The sequence below is a fragment of the Gopherus flavomarginatus genome, chromosome 15, assembly GCF_025201925.1.
Source record: "Gopherus flavomarginatus isolate rGopFla2 chromosome 15, rGopFla2.mat.asm, whole genome shotgun sequence".
Taxonomy (NCBI): domain Eukaryota; kingdom Metazoa; phylum Chordata; order Testudines; family Testudinidae; genus Gopherus; species Gopherus flavomarginatus.
Window position 1 is genome coordinate 20,259,111 of NC_066631.1, and position 17,842 is coordinate 20,276,952.

The following is a 17,842-nucleotide window of genomic DNA, read 5'->3' on the forward strand; positions in this document are numbered from 1 at the left end:
CGTCACTCTGTATTGATACGCAGAAAACCCTGGTTGATTCTTGGCATCTTGCTTCCTGGGTTAAAAAGAGACGGGAGCCCACACACTGAGCCTCTGGGTAGGTCTACACTGCAGTTGGGAGGTGTAGTTTCCGCACATGTAGGCAGACCTTGCTAAAAATAGCAGTCTGACCACAGAGGTAGGGACTGAGTACATACCATATTTCTGTGCACTCTGAGGCTATGCCTACACACACTGGAGTGTAGAAATATCCTCTGAAAAGTAGGAAGCAAGTTGCACATCACTCTGCCAATGCACCCCTCAACTTGGATGGATAGGCTCCAAAAGGAAGTCCCTTGTCAGTGCTCCCCTGGCTAGAAAGGCAGCGATCATGCTAGAGAAAGGTTTTAAGGCTGTATGAACGTCATGGAAAGGGGTATGGAACGGGAGGATTTGGGGCGTTCATCAGGTAGATGGAGGAAACCATGGACCCTCGCGGTTTGGCATAGGAGGAACAAAATAAGGTGAGCATGACCATAGGTGAGCAACTGGTGCTTGGGAGGAGAACACTGTTAGCTGAAGTTAGATACATTCAGAACGGAAACAAGGTGAACAGTGTGGGTAATTAACTACTGGTACAATTCACCTAGGGATGTGCTAGATTCTTCATCGCTTGACATCTTTAAATCAAGCGTGGGTGTCTCTCTTAAAGATAGGCTTTAGTTTAACCAGAAGTTATGGGCATGTTAGGCAGACTTCTAAGGCCTCGGTTAGATGCAAATGGTCAGACTAGATCTTAATGGTCCCTTTCTGGCCTTGAAAAAAAACAATATTTACACAGAAGACTTCTCCAAAAAGACCTTCCTACTCTACTCCAGAAGCCAGGCTATTTCAGTTACAATGCACCGTTTCAAACCAGAGTCATACCAATCAGCCATAATATTTCCCTTCCGATTAGTTGATCTTCCTTATTGTCCCTACACCCTCAAGTCCAACTCAAAACATATTATTCCCTGTGAACGGTCATAAAGGGAAAATGATTTTAAAACAAGCTGCTGTGGATATCGTTGCTTTCAGGGTCCAAGACAACCTTCTGAAAAGATGGCCTTTCACAAGAACACACGCACATGCGGATATAATTCTGCCGCTGCCCTGAGGCAGACTCTGGAGAAGAAGCATCGGCCTCCACCCATATTTGCAGCATTGAAAAAGATGGGAGCCTCCCATTGACTTGAGAACTAAAGAGCTTATCTTGCTCTGTGGGATGGACAGACAGACAGGCTGACTTGACTGGAGACTGGGTTCCTCGGGCTCAGTATTGCATGTGACCCCTGGCGTGGGTGAAACGGATGAAAAAACAGCAAGAAACTCATGTCAAGCATTAATAGCCACAGAGCCACTCACCTGGAAGGGAGCCTTTCCTGTCAGACACTGGTAAATGATGGTGCCTATACTCCAAAGGTCAGCTTTAGCATCATAGTGTTGGGACATAATGACTTCTGGGGCCTGCATGGAGAGAGAATAGAGTTTTGTTTAAAAAAGACTTGGCTCTTTTCTTGGCAGCTACCAGAGAAACAGAAGCCTCTAATTTTTTTTAAAAAGCACCGAGCCAAGATTCCACAAAAGAAAAGGGATTAAAGATTTCTTCACCTGCTTTAAAGTGCTGCGTTCATACTAGCAAGGAGGCAGTTTCATAACACTAATCTGGTTACTTGAGGCATGGTTTTACCTTCGGCACTGCCCGCTTAACTTTTGCTTGATGCATTGTAGGCAAAACAGTGCAATCCCTTCTCAGGCATTACGATCTCTACTAAATCAACTTGCAAACAAAGGAGTCCCTTTAGAACATCACAAGCATCCCTTCTAAAACAAAGCAACTGCACGCACTCTCCAGTTCAAGTCCCAACTTTACCAGTTATAGCCACGACAAAGGATCAAGTTGGTACAGGTAATTCAGCCCTTCCCGCTCCATGGATTTCTTAAGAGGCTAATGCAAGCAGGCAGCTGTGACATGTGGCAGCAGTCATGTCAGTGGACGGGACATGAGTTCAAAAGCAGGCCCATGTGTTTATCCAAAAAGAGGTCAGTCCCCACCTTGCTTCCCCACAACCTCTGTGGTCTGGAACAAAATGCACCACTCCTCACTGCATGTTTGCTCCAGAAGCTAGAGATAGCACAGATTCAGAATGATCAATAGCTCAGAATGCAATGTGCCTCTGGATCCGTGTGGAGGTGAAGGTGGGAGAATGACAGGCTAGCTTAAAACCTATATTTATAAAAGAGACTTCCTCTAATGCTCACAGGAGACAGGACTGAAAGGGGATCAGTTTTCTAGCTGTGCCACAAGCAAAGGCCAAGAACAGATTTGTTTCATTTGGACTGAGGGTGGCATTGGGAGGAGAGGGGAAAAAAACAAAAACATCCCACTCTGAACAACGCACCGACAAGAGCTGCTTAACTCTGCCTCAGCACCAAATAAACAGAGTCAAGGAAACAGTTGTCAATGGCAGACGTGGATGCTCAGAACCATTCTGGGTGAGGACCCAGATTTCGCGAGGGATCAGACACACGGCCCCCTATGCCGCACTCTCACACTGACACAGCATTCCTCCCACTGTGGCAAGGCACGAAAACAGGGCTGGCTATGTGCATGCATGAGGACATGTGGATAGGGAATGCAGAGGCCACCCCTGCTATCTGTCACACACCATGCACACACAGGGACCCACAACAGCAGGAGAGTAAACCCCTGAATGCCTCCCAGAAATCAGAACACACCCAGACACCTTCCCCCCAAAAAATCACCTTTAAATCAAGAACCCAAAAAGGAATTCCCAGAGTACTTACAAAAAGAAATAGTCTCTCTCACTTTAAAAGTGAGCCAGATATCTGATCTACTTTCAAGAGAATGTAAAAGATAAAGCGTCACTAAAAATAGACAGTTCAGGAAAGTTTCTCAAGAGGAAAGAGGTTACATGACCCTTATGTACAGCACGTCAGTAAACAACTGGCTTCAACAATAAAGCAAGAGGAAGTCAGGCTTGCTTTGGTTTGCACCGACAGATACAGTTTTAAACACAGTGGAGCTAAAGGCCACTGTGTTATGCAGCCAAGTCCTGTGCCAAGTTGAAGGCTCAGGCTGGGGGTTTTAAAAGGAGCTTAAGGAAAGCAGGCACTCAAACCACATTGAAATTCAATGAGTTGGCCATCTCAGACAATATCTATGATAAAAACCACAGCAGCAGCCCAGCTGCACCATAGATACTACAATGACGGAAGGGGTTTTTCTATCCCTGCAGTAAATCCACCTCTCCCTGAGGCAGAAACTAAGTTAGCAGAATAATTCTTCCCTCAACCTAGCGGTGTCACCGATGGGCTTAGCTCGGCTTCACTACATCGCACGGCCCTGAGCGACTTAGTTAAGCCAACCTACTTTTGGAGTGCACACCAGGTCTAATTCTCCATCTCACCTTTGAAAACCCCAGTCTGAATTAATGGAAGAGCATTGACTTTTCAATTAATCAAAACACACTCATCTTGCAGAGCAGTCACACGGACCAGATCGAAGGACTGGTTTGATCATTTTTTATTTTGGTGCCCTGGTGTGAGCGATACACCAAGGTTATTTTATACCAGTTGACTCCATGCACATGAACAAGCAATTACCACTCTACATTTCATCGCTATGGGTTGTGGGTGGGGTGGTTTTTTTAGCATGTCTGGTTGCAATCTGAGCAAATATCCTTCAGGCAACTGGCTTGACCAAGGCACGAAGTAGACGTGGATCACAGCAGAAGCCAGGTAGACTCCATTTACAGCCATTGTTTCAGAATTAGGTTAGGCTGTGAAATATATTCAGCAGCAGGTTTAAAGACTGTAGGGGTATATTGTTCAGGTCACATATGGAAAGCTGAGAATTCACCTCTCTCTTTGAGAGATGGGTCACAAGAGCAGATATCCAGATATTTATAACCCAAAATCTCTCTAGTTTGAAGTTTAATTTTAGTGCTCGTGACAACAGCGAGGGTGATTTGGAGAGCAGTGAGGTGCAGGCATCATGCCAACTTCCTAACATAGCCCTACATTCTGGACTAGTCACAAGCCTCTCTGCTATCCTACAACCTCCTTCGGAGCGTGCTGTAAACACATATTAGCAAGGTCTCCTTTGTTTGAAAGCAGGTGTCACCTTCTATCTCAGTAGCCTGCTCTGAAGCTCAACCTGATGTAGGAGAGGTTTTCTAATCAAGATTTGTAGGCTACAATTCTTCCATCAGTCCCACTGTATCCCTCTACTAATGGGGTGCAACTCTTACTGACAGCGAGGAGATGTCTATATACAAATGTACAGGGAACAAACAGGAAGAACTGGAAGTAATAGTACATAAGTCCAATTATGACTTAACTGGCATCACAGGACTTGGTGGGATAAGTCTCACGACTGGAATACTTGTATAGAGGGAGATATTTGATCAGAAAGGGCAGGCAGGGTATAAAAAGGGAGGAGGTGTTTCATTATACATCAAGAATATATATACTTGTTCTGAGGCCCAGAAAGTGGTGAGAGGCAGATCATTGAGTGTCTCTTGGTAAAGACAATAGGGTAAAAGACAGGGGTGCCAGCACGGTATGGATCTACTATGAACTACCAAATCAGGAGGAGAAGACGAATGAGGCATTTCTAGAATAACAAATATCCAAAACACAAGATCTGGTAGTAATGAGAGACTTAACTACCCAGTCATCTGTTGGAAAAGTAATACGGCAAAACACAAAATTTCCAGTAAGTTCGTGGAATGTATTGGCCACAACTTTTTGTTCTGAAAAGTGGAGGAAGTAACCAGAGAAACAGCCATTTTAGACTTGATTCTGACTAATAGGGAAGAATTGATAACAAGTATGCAGGTGGAAGGCAATTTGGGTGAAAGTGACTATGAAACGATAGATTTCACAATTCTAAGGAAAGGAAGGAGCGAGATTGGCAGAATAAAAGACAAAGCAAACTTTGACAAACTCAAAAACTGGTAGGAAATATCCTGTGGGAAGAACATCTAAAAGAAAAAGGAGTTCAGGAGAGCTGGCAGTTTCTCAAGGAGACAATGTTAAAGGCACTGCAAACTATCCTGACACTAAGGAAAGATAGAAAGAATCATAAGAGGCAATACGGCTCCATCAGGAGATCTTTAATGACTCAAAACATAAAAAAGGAATCCTAAAAAAAGTGAAAACATGGACAAATTGCTAAGAAGAAACAAACAAATAGTACATGCATGTAGGAACAAAATCAGATAGACTAAGGCACAAAATGAATTACTCCTAGCAAGGGACATAAAAAAAGATTCTTCCAATACATCAGGAGCCAGAGAAAGATGAAGGAAAGTGTAGGTCCTCTACTTGGGGGGGGGCAGGAAGCAGAGCTAAAAACCGATGACAAAGAACCCTGAGGTGTTTAATGGCTATTTTGCTACAGTCTTCTCTAAAAAAGTTAATAGTAACAATTACTCAGCACGATTAATATTAACAACAAGGGGGAAGGAATCCAAGCCCAAAAAGGGAAAGAACAGGTTAAAGAATATTTAGATAAGTTAGATATATTCAAGTTGGCAGGGCCTGATTAAATTCATCTGAGGGTACTTAAGGACCTAGCTGAAGCAATCTCAGAACCATTAGCAATTATCTTCGGGAACTCATGGAGGATGGGTGAGGTCCCACAAGACTGGGGCTGGGCAAACATAGTACCTGTCTTTAAAAAGGGAGAACGAAGAGGACACATGGAAATACAGACCAATCAGCCTAACTTCGATAGGAAAGATACTGAAACAAATGATTAAACTTTCTAACTGTAAGAGCAGCTAGCCCTGGAATAGGCTACCAAGGTTGTGGAATCTCCATCATCAAGAGGTTTTTAAAAGCAGATTGGATGAACACCTGTCAGGGATGGTCTAGGTTTACTTGGTCCTCCCACAGTGCCGAGGGCTGGACTTGATGACTTCTCAAGGACCCTTCCAGCCCCGCATTTCTATGATTCTATGTTCATGTATCACACTAGAAAAAAAATGTATTCATATAGCCCAATCAAGATATAGACCAAGTACACAATGGGCTGGCTGAATTACAAACACAGGGCCACTGTCTCTCAACACTGGGAACAGAGAGCAATGGAAGAGAAGACACTTTGTCCAAGAGGCCCTTCATCAAGGCAGCACTTTGGAAAAGGCCTTATGGCTGCAAAGTCATTCCTATTCCTAGTTTGCATGTTTGCTATTCCACCTGCAGTCAAGGGATAACTCTGGATTTTAGGTCCCAACGCCTTAGCTGAAGGGCCCTGCTTCCTATCTGGAAGAGGCAATTTCTGAGTGGGGTCAATCAATAGTCTATTATTATTTACCAACGGTTGCCTGAAAGGCAGATGTCAGCACAGCAGCATAGATGTTTGCCATCTTGCCGCTCGGAGAATCTTTATCAGTCTCCCATTAGGGTTTCCACTTACAACAGCAGCTTTAAGAACACAAAATCCAGGTCTTGGGGGGAGGTCTAGGAGGAAAAGAAGAACTAGGCTTAAGGGTTGCACAGCACTTTGAATGGTATAATCCCGGGTTAGGCAACCTATGGCACGCGTGCCGAAGGCGGCACTCAAGCTGATTTTCAGTGGCACTCACACTGCCTGGGTCCTGGCCACCGGTCTGGGAGGCTCTGCATTTCAATTTAATTTTAAATGAAGCTTCTTAAACATTTTGAAAATCTTATTTACTTTACATACAACAATAGTTTAGTTCTATATTATAGACTTATAGAAAGAGACCTTCTAAAAATGTTAAAATGTATTACCGGCAAGCGAAACCTTCAGTTAGAGTGACTAAATGAAGACTCGGCACAGCACTTCTGAAAGGCTGCCGACCCCTGGCATAATCTAAATAACCATTGCAGGTTCCACATGTCAGGAAGGGCCTGTTTTTTGCAAGCCTACATGATACAGCAGTTTGACCACAAAAAGATACATAAGCAGAGTGCACTCACCATGTACATAGGGGAGCCACACAGCGTTGCTGCCATCATGTTGCTTTGCAGGTACCGGGCAAATCCAAAATCAGCTACAAATACAAAGAAAAGAAGAAGTTCATTCACTAGATCTAGAGAAGCCCAACCTTTCTTCAGTTGCCTCAATCCCCAGCATGGGCCCTCCTGTTTCTCCGTAGTCCCTCAGTACAAGGGACATCCCCCATTTTGAATACAGAACTTGTGTTCTATCCCCAAGCTAACGCAAGTTTCTCTCACTATTACTACATGTTCCATACAATAGAAAGGGTTGAGAAAATGCAGCTATAAAAAGCACTCTACGTGAAAAGGAATGAATCCCAAATCACGTAAAGGTGCCTGCAGTCACTATTTTTCCAGTGTCTGTTGTTCACGGTTTGTTCTTTCCAGGTGGACTCCAGTTGCCAGATTCTCAGCTGGTGGAAACTGGGAAGCCTCTATTGACTGCAATGGAGCTATGCCTCTTTACATTAGCTGAGCATCTAGTCCGAGATTTATGAATGCAGTGAAGGTCCAGCAAAGCTTGATAGCTTTTCCCTTGTTACTTGCTGCTACTTCAGATTTGGGGAAGTGGTAGTTACACTCCATGACATAGAACAGGAGGCAGGGTTGGACCACAACATAACAAACATCAGCAGGGACCCACCACCACCTGTATCTTTGGAAGATGCTCATCTGAAGCTGCATGGCACTATATATGTATCATGACTTATGAGGAGAGGCTGAGGGAATTGGGATTGTTTAGTCTGCAGAACAGAAGCATGAGGGGGGATCTGATAGCTGTTTTCAACTACCTGAAAGGGGGTTCCAAAGAGGATGGATTTAGACTGTTCTCAGTGGTAGCAGATGACAGAAAAAGGACTGTTGCAGTGGGGGAGGTTTAGGTTGGATATTAGGAAAAACTTTTTCACTAGGAGGGTGGTGAAGCACTGGAATGGGTGGAGCTGGAATCTCCTTCCTCAGAGGTTTTTAAGGTCAGGCTTGACAAAGCCCTGGCTGGGATGATTTAGTTGGGGATTGGTCCTGCTTTGAGCAGAAGGTTGGACTAGATGACCTCCTGAGGTCCCTTCCAAACTGACATTCTATGATTCACCCTAGAAAAGTCAGGGTCTATCAGTGCTGAAAGTATTTACAGCTGCAGGTTACTCAGGTTACTCAGCATCTGATCATATGATGCTTAGAGGTTCCCTTAAGGTTACCAGATATTTCAAGCAATATTTGACACGGCTGCTTATATTGCCATCTGTCATTAGAATGATATTATGTCTGTCTAGTCCCATTCCTGGACCACACAGTATTCTCCTTAAGGAAAAGGGGTGGTTAAACAGCAGTGTGTGTGTGAAGGGTATGACGAACTGAGACTAAGGCAGCACACATTAGCTAGGAGTGCTGTTTAGATGGCCCTCCCTTTTTACGTGCCTGTGGGTCATTAGACACTTCTACTTTCCATCCATGCTTGAATTCTGGAGAAAGGCTTCAGCTACAGCTGAGCGGCTGCAAAATTTCTCACACACCTGCAGCAGACCTCATTCTCCAGCAGACTTCATTTTTCAGCCAAAAGGCACTCATGCTTTCTCCACAGGACAGAGTTGAAACCGAGCATGGTGTAATTTAATTGGTGTTAAAATCAACTTGGTCAACTTATAGTACAGTCCAACAAATGTCCATGAATCAAGATGTGACTACACAGCTCTCCTTTAAGAGAAACCTTGGGTTTAATAACTGGGTTTCTGGCGTGTGTTCATATAACCCATTGACCAGCATATGTTACATGTCCCCCTCTGTGCTTGATCCACAGAGGATGTGGGTCCATCACATCCAACCTGGTTCTTTAGCTCAAGCTGTAAACTGACATTTTTAGCTCTGGAGGTTTCTGATTCAATCCCTGGTGTCAGCCAAGATGGCAGTCATCGCATGTGCTGTTTTCTAAATCAGAGCTCAGCGTTCACCAAGTATGTAGGGATCGCAGTCTTGGGACACCAAAATTCCCGCCCCACCTCTGTTTTAAAAGGTTGGGACAAATCAATATCACGGTCTAAACAACTGTTGCCCAGGGAGGAAACTGAATGACTGTTTTTTCTGAGAAAGACACCTCTCAACTTGTAACTCGACTGAGTCCACCCATTCATTTTGCATATGTCACAGAACAGCCAGAGCATAAGAACTCTGTCACTCACTAACTACTAGGGATGGATTAGAACTAACGATCCAGGTCATCACTAGAGTAGCAAAATAGATCATGTATAAAAACAAAGACTTGCTAGTTAAAACAGGTTAGGTCATGTTTAAAAACATGCTAGCTATTCTCCTAGTCTAGACAGAGCCATGGAGATGAAAGGCTCCATATCTGAATACCCACCCTTAGGCCAGGAAGTCAAACTATATATAATTCACATGACTACCCATGATTTCATTTAAACATCATGGGGAGACTGGGTGAAGGCAGCTGATGCACTAGAATTTAACTTAGCCACAATAGTTATCCAGCGGAGCACAGTGCCAATCAGCATCCACTTCTTTTGGAACAAGTGTAAGAAACAAAACAAATGGATACGGTGGCAGGGGGGAGAAGAGGGACAGACATTCAGTTGGTGTGAGCTAGCATAGCTCCACTGACGTCAATAGCACTACACTGATACATACCAGCTGAGGATCTGACCTGGAGAGCTTTCAAGACATTCCACTGCAATGGTGAAAAACTAATCCTAATTCCCCTATGATCAGTTCATTTGTTTCTTATCCAGTTGCAGCCGTCTGGATTGGCTAGTTAGCCATTTCCAAAGCCATGTTGATCATTCCAGGGAAAGTGTTTCTTAAAAGCAGGATATAAGGAAAGGTTCTTACCAATCTTTATACGAATGTTGTTAGGATTTGATTTCTTGCCTCCAGCATAAGAAAGGAGGATATTCTGTGGTTTCAAATCTCGGTGGATGATACCTTTGCTGTGTAGCATTTTCATGGCACCTGCTATTTGCTGGAGAAAGAGCCTGATGGTATCTTCGCTAAGTGTCCGCATGGCTGGAAGGAAAAACAGACAGAACGATTGTAACACCAGCCATCACTAAGCAAAGCAGAAGGCAGCTTCTCCACAGAGATGAACAAGGATAACCCTGGACTGAGCACTCCCAACGCTCCCTCAAGCTACCCAGTTAGAAAGTAACTACATGTGACTTTTTTAAAATTGGTTCTTGAGGAGCATCCCTTAAAGTATTTGTGACTAGACTGCATTCTCCTCCAAATCTGAAATGATGCAAAGAACCGTGCATCAGATCCTCAGCTACTATAAATCAGCATAACATTACTGACTATGGTGAAGATACACCAATTTACACCAGTGGAGGATCTGGCCCTGTAACAGTATGTACCAACAGGGATGAGACTGAATATAAATAGCTCTCATAAACAAAAGGTTTTTTTTTTAAATTAATAAAGTTCTGTAAATGTGCATGCAGCTAACTGCATTCTCCTGGGACGCAGGCTTTCTTTTGATTTTAAAACAAAGAAATACTGAAAGGATCAAGAAGCTAAACGGAAACCCACATGTAATGAGGCTGATCCAAAATTAACCCCAGCAATTTTATGAACCATCTTTCCCCACACCTTTACAAGCACATCTGTAAGACACGCCTACCAGAGGCGGGATCCGGCCCACTGAACACAGAAGAAGCCTCAATAGCAATACTGTGTGATGCCTTCTTGGGCGGATGCTAACATTCAAGGACAAATAAGGTTCAAAGAAATACATTTCACTTGAATAAAATCATCTCTCTCGTAAATGCCCCAGTAATTATAGGAGGCTCCATTTTCATGTTGCTCCAGCTGTTCTCTGGTAAGGTCTTAAACCATACTGGCAAGAGCACCAAAACACTATTCTACCTTCTCAGCTAAAGTGGAGGAATCCTTAAGAAAACAAAGAGCAGGGCATAAGCAGTTTTAGCCCGACACAGGAAATTAAATATTTTACTTTAAAACAGCATGAAACGTGGGCTGACTGAACTGCGTTTAGAATAGAAAACAAACTCCCATCCCAACTCCCAAATCTTCACAGGGAGGCTCACAACTAGCAGACCTAAAATGTCACTCAGTCAACCAGCGGCTCATTGCTTCATACATGTAACGCCAACATACAGACATGCAGAGCTTCTCTTCCCCCACTGAATTCTGTTCTCATGAGCCAGCACTCTACTGGAATTTACAAGACACCTGCTCTTGACGTGGAGTCTTGGTGAATGGAATATACGAATTGTTACAAAGGCATCTTGAAATTTTAGTCCGAGTAATCCTGACGGTATCTTACATCAAAAGCATGACCTCACCTTTAACATCACACTCTCAGAAGCATGAAGTGGGGCTGCACCTGGTATATGCTAGGGTAATACTCCGTTCATTTCAATGGAACCATGTTGATTTAGACCAGCATAAAGACAGGTCTAGTATGTCCAGCAAGACTGGTTACATTCTCCTGTATGCCAATTCTCTTGAATAGACTGTTCCTCGTGGTATCTATCCATCCATCCATGGTACTTTTATATGGCTCCCATCACCACGGTATCTGATCACCTCACAATCTTTAATAAACACAACATCCTGTGCTATTACCTCAGTTTAACAGATGAGGGAACAGAGACCCAAAGAAACTGGGTGACTTGCCCAGGATCATACAGAACGTCTGTGGGGGAGCTGAGAGTTCAACCCAGGTCTCCCAAGTGCCAGGTTAGTCACTGGACCATCCTTCCTCCCAACACCTTAGCTGATTAGATGTCATGATTAACATGTCTACAACCACAGCATCAGGTCTTCTGAACAGGCAACACTGACCCCAATAATCTGCTCCAGAACCGTTGGAACAGGGGCCATCATCACTAAAAGAGTACGACAGCCCCTCCCCACTCCACAAATAATCTCTTTCAAGATTAATTTTGAACCCACAAATCTAATGGGCCCAACTGTCTCAATATCTGCCTAACAAAAAATGTAGGACTCTAAACTCAGCAGTACTTACGCTGTCAAGCTAGCAGGCTATCATAGATTCCTTCAGCTAAATACCCTTTGCCTCTAGCAGTTAAACAGTCTTGTAAAAGTCTTGTTCTGACCTGCAGTTCTGCCAGCAAGCCACAACTGCTTTCAAGGCATTACCCTTTCTGAGCTGTTTCCACACAATTTACCAGCTAATCTCCACACAATACCATACAATCTCCCCACTCTGCACATGTTAAGAATACATAACCTGGAGCTAGTCTTCTACTGCTTTACACGGCAAAAATAGATTAATATGGGGATTTACAAAAATCCACTAATTGTGGAGAAAGTAGTGCAGAATTCAAGCTTTCACTTAAAAGTTAAGCACCAAGTTCTTAAGCTTGTGAAGATATAACCTCCAAAACATGGGAAGTATGTAAACCAATGCATGGCTGTTGCCTTGAACTGGCAGCCAGGCTGCTCCAGTGCTCTGCAAAGCTACGAAGCAGTAGCAGAATAAAACTGATACAAGACTGAGGTCCGTTGCACAGATGCTGCTACTCAGAACCCTGTGGGCAGCAACAAAACAAAAGGGTGAAGTCAGTTTCATGCGGCTGCTCTCAGTTGGGAACATGTTGCAATATGGGGAATGCTGCGAAGGAAAAAAGCTGCATTCCTCACTGCAATTAAAAAAAAAAAAAAAAAAGAGAGAGAGAGAGAAAGAAAAAAGAAAAACAGTTTTCCTAGCTCTCATTCACTTCTCACCCCAATCCCGCCCTACAGCACCCAGCTGGCTCTGGAGGGGTAGAATGGCAAAGGCCCTATTTGCTGCATTGCTGGCTCCACTCTTCTCTTAGGAGTCGCTGGAAGGAGGGAAGAGAGAGCTCCTTTTCCCGTACAGCAAGGGACTCCAGAACCCCACTAGCCAGAGGCAGAAACAATACACGGCTTAAGTCCTGGCAACTTCCCACCTCCCAGCAGCTATGCTTGATGCAAGTGCATAGCCCCTGGATCTCGTTGGTAGTTTTCCCAATTGTAACTTCCCTATTTACCCTCCGGCTAGTTGGTTTAGTCCCTACGCTAGCTGTCTAGTAAGATTTTCTTGCCCTTCTGGGCTAACATATCAGGGAAACTGGGACTGTCCCTGTTCCACCAGAAAGGTTTCTGAAGAGCAGTCATGTGCTGAGGTTAGCTGGTGGCTGATCTCCAGGGCAGTATCCCATAAGTAGAGGGAGGGAGAAGATACAGCAGAGCAGACATGTCCAGTGCATTGGCCATTCAAGCAAAGTAGAGCATGATCCAATTTAACATTTCTCCGCTGTTAAATCCTCATCCTGAGCAAGGAACTTGTGCCAGTGTCCCTACAAAAAGAGGGAGCATTAGCTCATCTTCACCATAGCTAGAGCCCTACCAAATTCACTGCCCGTTTAGGTCAATTTCACGGTCATGGGATTTTTTAAATCATAAATTTCATTATTTCAGCTATTTTAATCGGAAATTTCATGGTGTTGGAAATTGTAGGGGTCCTGCCCCAAAAAAGAGTTGCGGGGCACAATGTTATTGTAGTGGGGGTTGCAGTACTGCTACCCTTACTTCTGCACTGCTGCTGGTGGCAGCGCTGCCTTCAGAGCTGGGCAGCTGGAGAACGGCGTCTGCTGGCCAGGAGCCCAGATCTGAAGGCAGAGCCGCCGTCAGCAGCAGCGCAGAAGTAAGGGTGGCCTGGTATGGTATTGCCAACCTTACGTCTGTGCTGGTGCGGCACTGCCTTCAGAGCTGGGCACCTGGCCAACAGCCGCCGCTCTCCGGCTGCCCAGCTCTGAAGTCAACACAGAAGTAAGGGTGGCAATGCCGCAACCCCCCCTAAAATATCCTTGTGACCCCCTGGCAACTCCCTTTTGGGTCAGGACCCCCAATTTGAGAAACGCTGGTCTCCTCTGTGAAATCTGTACAGTGTAGGGTAAAAGCACTCAAAAGGTCAGATTTCATGGTCCGTGACGTGTTTTTCATGGCCCTGAATTTGGTAGGGCCCTAACCATGGCATAGCTGGCAAGGTATTAAAAACATGCAATGGGGATTGGGTACCCCCCAACCTGAGCGCTGTTAACCTGCGTTCCCTGCAAGGCCATGTTATGGCTTCACAAGCCTTGCTCTGCCATACCTAAGGAGTAACAATATCCATGTGTTTATTTTTGTGGGCTCGACAAGCATGCCTCAGGGAATGCTAGACAGGTCAGTAGAACAGAGCAAATATTTACAGCAGGTCAGTCAGAGGCCCGCATGGCTCCAAGCTCCCGGAGTGCTGTAAAAAGCTGAAAACACCTAAAAACACCCTGGTCAGCACTCTGTGGACAGGGGAGGAGTGCTTTACCTGCCCTGAGGCTGCAGGTGAGCTAGAGCAAACACAGGGACCTGTATCAGATGACCCTAGCTCAGACATACTGAACTACACATGACACTTTATGGACAGGATATTTAGGATTGGGGGAGGGGCGGCAAGAGTAACATCTCATCTTACCCACAAGTATCAGCTGGGTCTGTCCTCAATATGGGCCTGATCCAAAGGCCATTAAAGTCAATGAGACTGAGTGGGCTTTGGGTCAGGACCTACTTAACTTGTGATATTGCAGAAATTGCTTCCACCGCAATTTTGACAGTGGGAGCGCCGGGAGGCCGACAGTGGGAGCCCCATTCTCAGTCCTGGGTGAGAAATGCCTCACTCCCTTTTGCAAAGGGGCGCCCAAGAGCTCAGGGGCGTCCTTCTTGCAGCTTTCCTAACTCGTTAGAATTCAACCTACAGTACTTATTACACGCCCCTTTCAACCTGCATGCTCTCACACATCATGGTCTATCTGAAAAAAAAAAAAAGGTACATGTTGCTGCGGTGAGAAATTCTCTTCACAGAGATGGCTACTCCATCTACCTGCCTTACTACCAATAGCTGCCCAGAGCTGGCGGCCAAAAGAGACCATTAGATCACTTAGTCTGACGTTCTGCATAACAAAAGCCATAAAATTTCATCCGGTTACTCCTGAGCTGAGACCAATCACTTGGGTGACACTTTCCACTGCTCTGCTCACCTACCAGGCAACGCAGAGCTGTACTGTACTCTCTCACTTTGATACATGACACCAGAAGAGCTACAATGGAAGACAAAAGTCAACAGAACTGCCAAAAGGAAAGATACATCATACAGTGAAATCAAATTCCTATTCACTGGAAGCAATAGGCCACATAGCCAAGGGATAGGACTGAAGATGAGGGGAAAGACAAACCAACGCATTTCACACTGAAGAACACACACACGTCTTTTGCTTTATGATGGGATGGACAATTACAGTTGCTTTGGGTGCAATGGAGAATTAAAATATTGCCTAACATTTTTAATTAGAGGGCAGAATGGATGAGTAGGCTTAAAAGCCTATTCTCCCAATGATAAGGGGATTTGCTTGCGTAGCTCACGTTACCATTAACAGGAATTACCTGCTGAAATACTCCATGAATGGATGGGAAAAAGAGATGCCACAATTAAAGAGCAGTCAAGTAACAGCTCCGTCCAGCAGGGAATTCAGGCTAGAGAGCAGAAATTTGCTTGGGTTTCTGCACTTCAGTGAAACATGTTGGAAGAAACATGAACTTTCTGAAATGTTTAACAGGGGGACGAGCTTTAAAAAAAAGAAATTCTAAATCTAAGAAGGGCCGCGAAGGGCCTGCACACGACAGGTGACTGTACCCGGGCAATAAGAGAACACCCAGTCAAACAGCCTCGCAGGAAACAGGCAAACCAGCATGATATAGGACCGGGGCCCAGCCAGATGTTGCTGAGGCAACAGATATGAACATTCCATGCCTCATTTCCTTGTTAGCAAACTCATTCTGGAAGTTCGTTGAAGGCTGGATGCCAAACCAAGCAGAGGAGCTTGGGAGAAGGTGGCAGGAGACACAGAGGTTTAAAAAAATAAAATAATAAAATTAAAGAAAGCTAAAGTTGCCTGAATAATCTTAAAGAGCAAAACTAGTAATCGGAAACTTCTGTTCGCTGATACTACAGAGGTACAAGCACTGCATTGCTTGAATACATCCCTAAAAGATGTCTCCTATGTGATTTGGAGAAAGGATCTGCTGGTAAAAAATTCTCTAAAAATAGATGTTGATAAGGATCAGTGGGTTTTTTTTTAAAACATATGGAGTTCATCTGATGAGGTTTTCCCTTCGGTGCATACAGCTCAATTAGGTTTTATTAGCCACTGTTATTCATAATTGTCGCCTAGATTTTAAGAGTCAGAAGCAAGACTACACGTCCTTTAAATTTATTCTTACCTGGTAGCTACTCCTCACAACTGTAAAGTAAAGTAATTTTAGGGAAGGAAAAAGCCTAACATAACCACCTTTGAGTAACCCAGGGATCAAAGCAGCAACCAGCAGCCCATTGGACATTAAAGCCCCCAAAACAAAGAAGTTGAATGGCAACTAAAATTAAACGCCACCTTCTAGAAGTGACTACTAACCTCCTTATTATAGTCAGTTTTGGATTTAAAGAAAGCAAGTCATGACAGCAAGCAAATGAGTTTAATTAGCAGCCTAACCTAATTGCATAGTGTGCTCCACTTTTGTGCTGCCATGGTGTGCACGTACCAGTGGCAATACAAGCAAGAGCATGTTCTATAAACCACGTCTGGAAGCTTAACGTTCAAATGGGGAGGAGTGTGTGTCTGTATACACGTGCGCGGTTCTGAGTCATGGACGCATAGCTCAGTGCTTTACCCTCTAGAGCAGTGGTTCTCAAACTCGGGTTCGTGAACTCCTGGGGCTTCATGAAATGTTACAGGGGGTTCTCAGAAAAAAATTCTCTAATGGCAGACAGAGGTGGCCCTAGGCATCCTGGGCAGCACAGGGCCAGCAGTCCGGAGCCCCTGGACTTCCAAGATTAAGCAGATCAAAGCAAACATATCTATCACACTGAGGAGATTTAACATTCAAGACTCCTTATAAGAAACGGAAATGGAAGTGGATATTTTTTGCTGTTTTTAAAATTAAATAGGCAGCTAGTATTGTTTTTTTTAATTATTATGAAGAACAAAGTTTAAGCTTTGTTGTAATGTGCCTTGTTTGTCTGGACTGCTCAAGACTTCTGAAGGCTTGTGTAGGAGGAACTTTTTGAGTTGGCTTCTTAAATACCTTCATGATGTTTCACATCTGATACTCCTTGGTGAAACATAGGAGCCTTGTCTTATAAGAGTCTTATTCAAAGTGATACACGCTATGAAAGTGAGATATTGGAAGAGAGTGTTGCCATTTTCCTAATGTAATAAAAATACTGCAATAATAATAGTGTGTAATATGCATGTCATAAAAATAAAATTTATATTTCCCAGATCACTGCTTTTATAATTTATACTCAGATAAAAGGAGAAAATCCCTGGAAATATTCATTTTTAGGAGAGGGTTCACAAGACTTGATATTCTAGTGAAAGGGTTCACAGGTTGCTGAAGTTTAGGAGCCACTGCTCTAGAGCAGGGTTTCTCAGCCCTTGGGTCATGATCCAAAATTGGGTCACCAGAACGTGTCAAAGAGTTGTGTGGAAGGCCTGGGGGGGGCAGCGGGGAGGGAAGGGGCATGGCTAGGCCAAATCTGAGTGAGTGGCACTGCAACCCCATATACCAGGTTGCAATGCCCAGTGCAGGGAGCTGAGCTGAGCCCAGCCAGCCCTGTGGGACTAGAACCACAGGAGCTGCCAGGATGGTGTATATTATGCTTCATGGGTAAGAAATATTTAGTAAGCCAGATGTTTTTTGTGCTATTTACTAAGTCATAACAGGCCATCAAGGTTTACAGCTGGGTCCACAGAGGTTGAGAACCGTTGCTCTAGAGCTC

General features: G+C 44.3%; 1 protein-coding gene across 8 annotated transcripts in view; it reads right to left on the bottom strand.

The window, feature by feature from the left end:
* Positions 1 to 17,842, bottom strand: part of ULK1 (unc-51 like autophagy activating kinase 1) — a 104,040-nt gene that overhangs the window by 58,700 nt on the left and 27,498 nt on the right. For 7 of the 8 annotated variants that reach the window (XM_050923479.1, XM_050923478.1, XM_050923476.1 and 4 more), the window contains exons 6-8: positions 9,856 to 10,029; positions 6,994 to 7,067; positions 1,384 to 1,485 (exon numbers count right to left, since the gene is read on the bottom strand). In XM_050923479.1, coding sequence (XP_050779436.1) covers positions 1,384 to 1,485; positions 6,994 to 7,067; positions 9,856 to 10,029 — 350 coding nt within the window. Of the gene's footprint in view, positions 1 to 1,383; positions 1,486 to 6,364; positions 6,459 to 6,993; positions 7,068 to 9,855; positions 10,030 to 17,842 lie in introns of those variants that run through there. The other variant, XM_050923482.1, reaches the window with a different exon arrangement.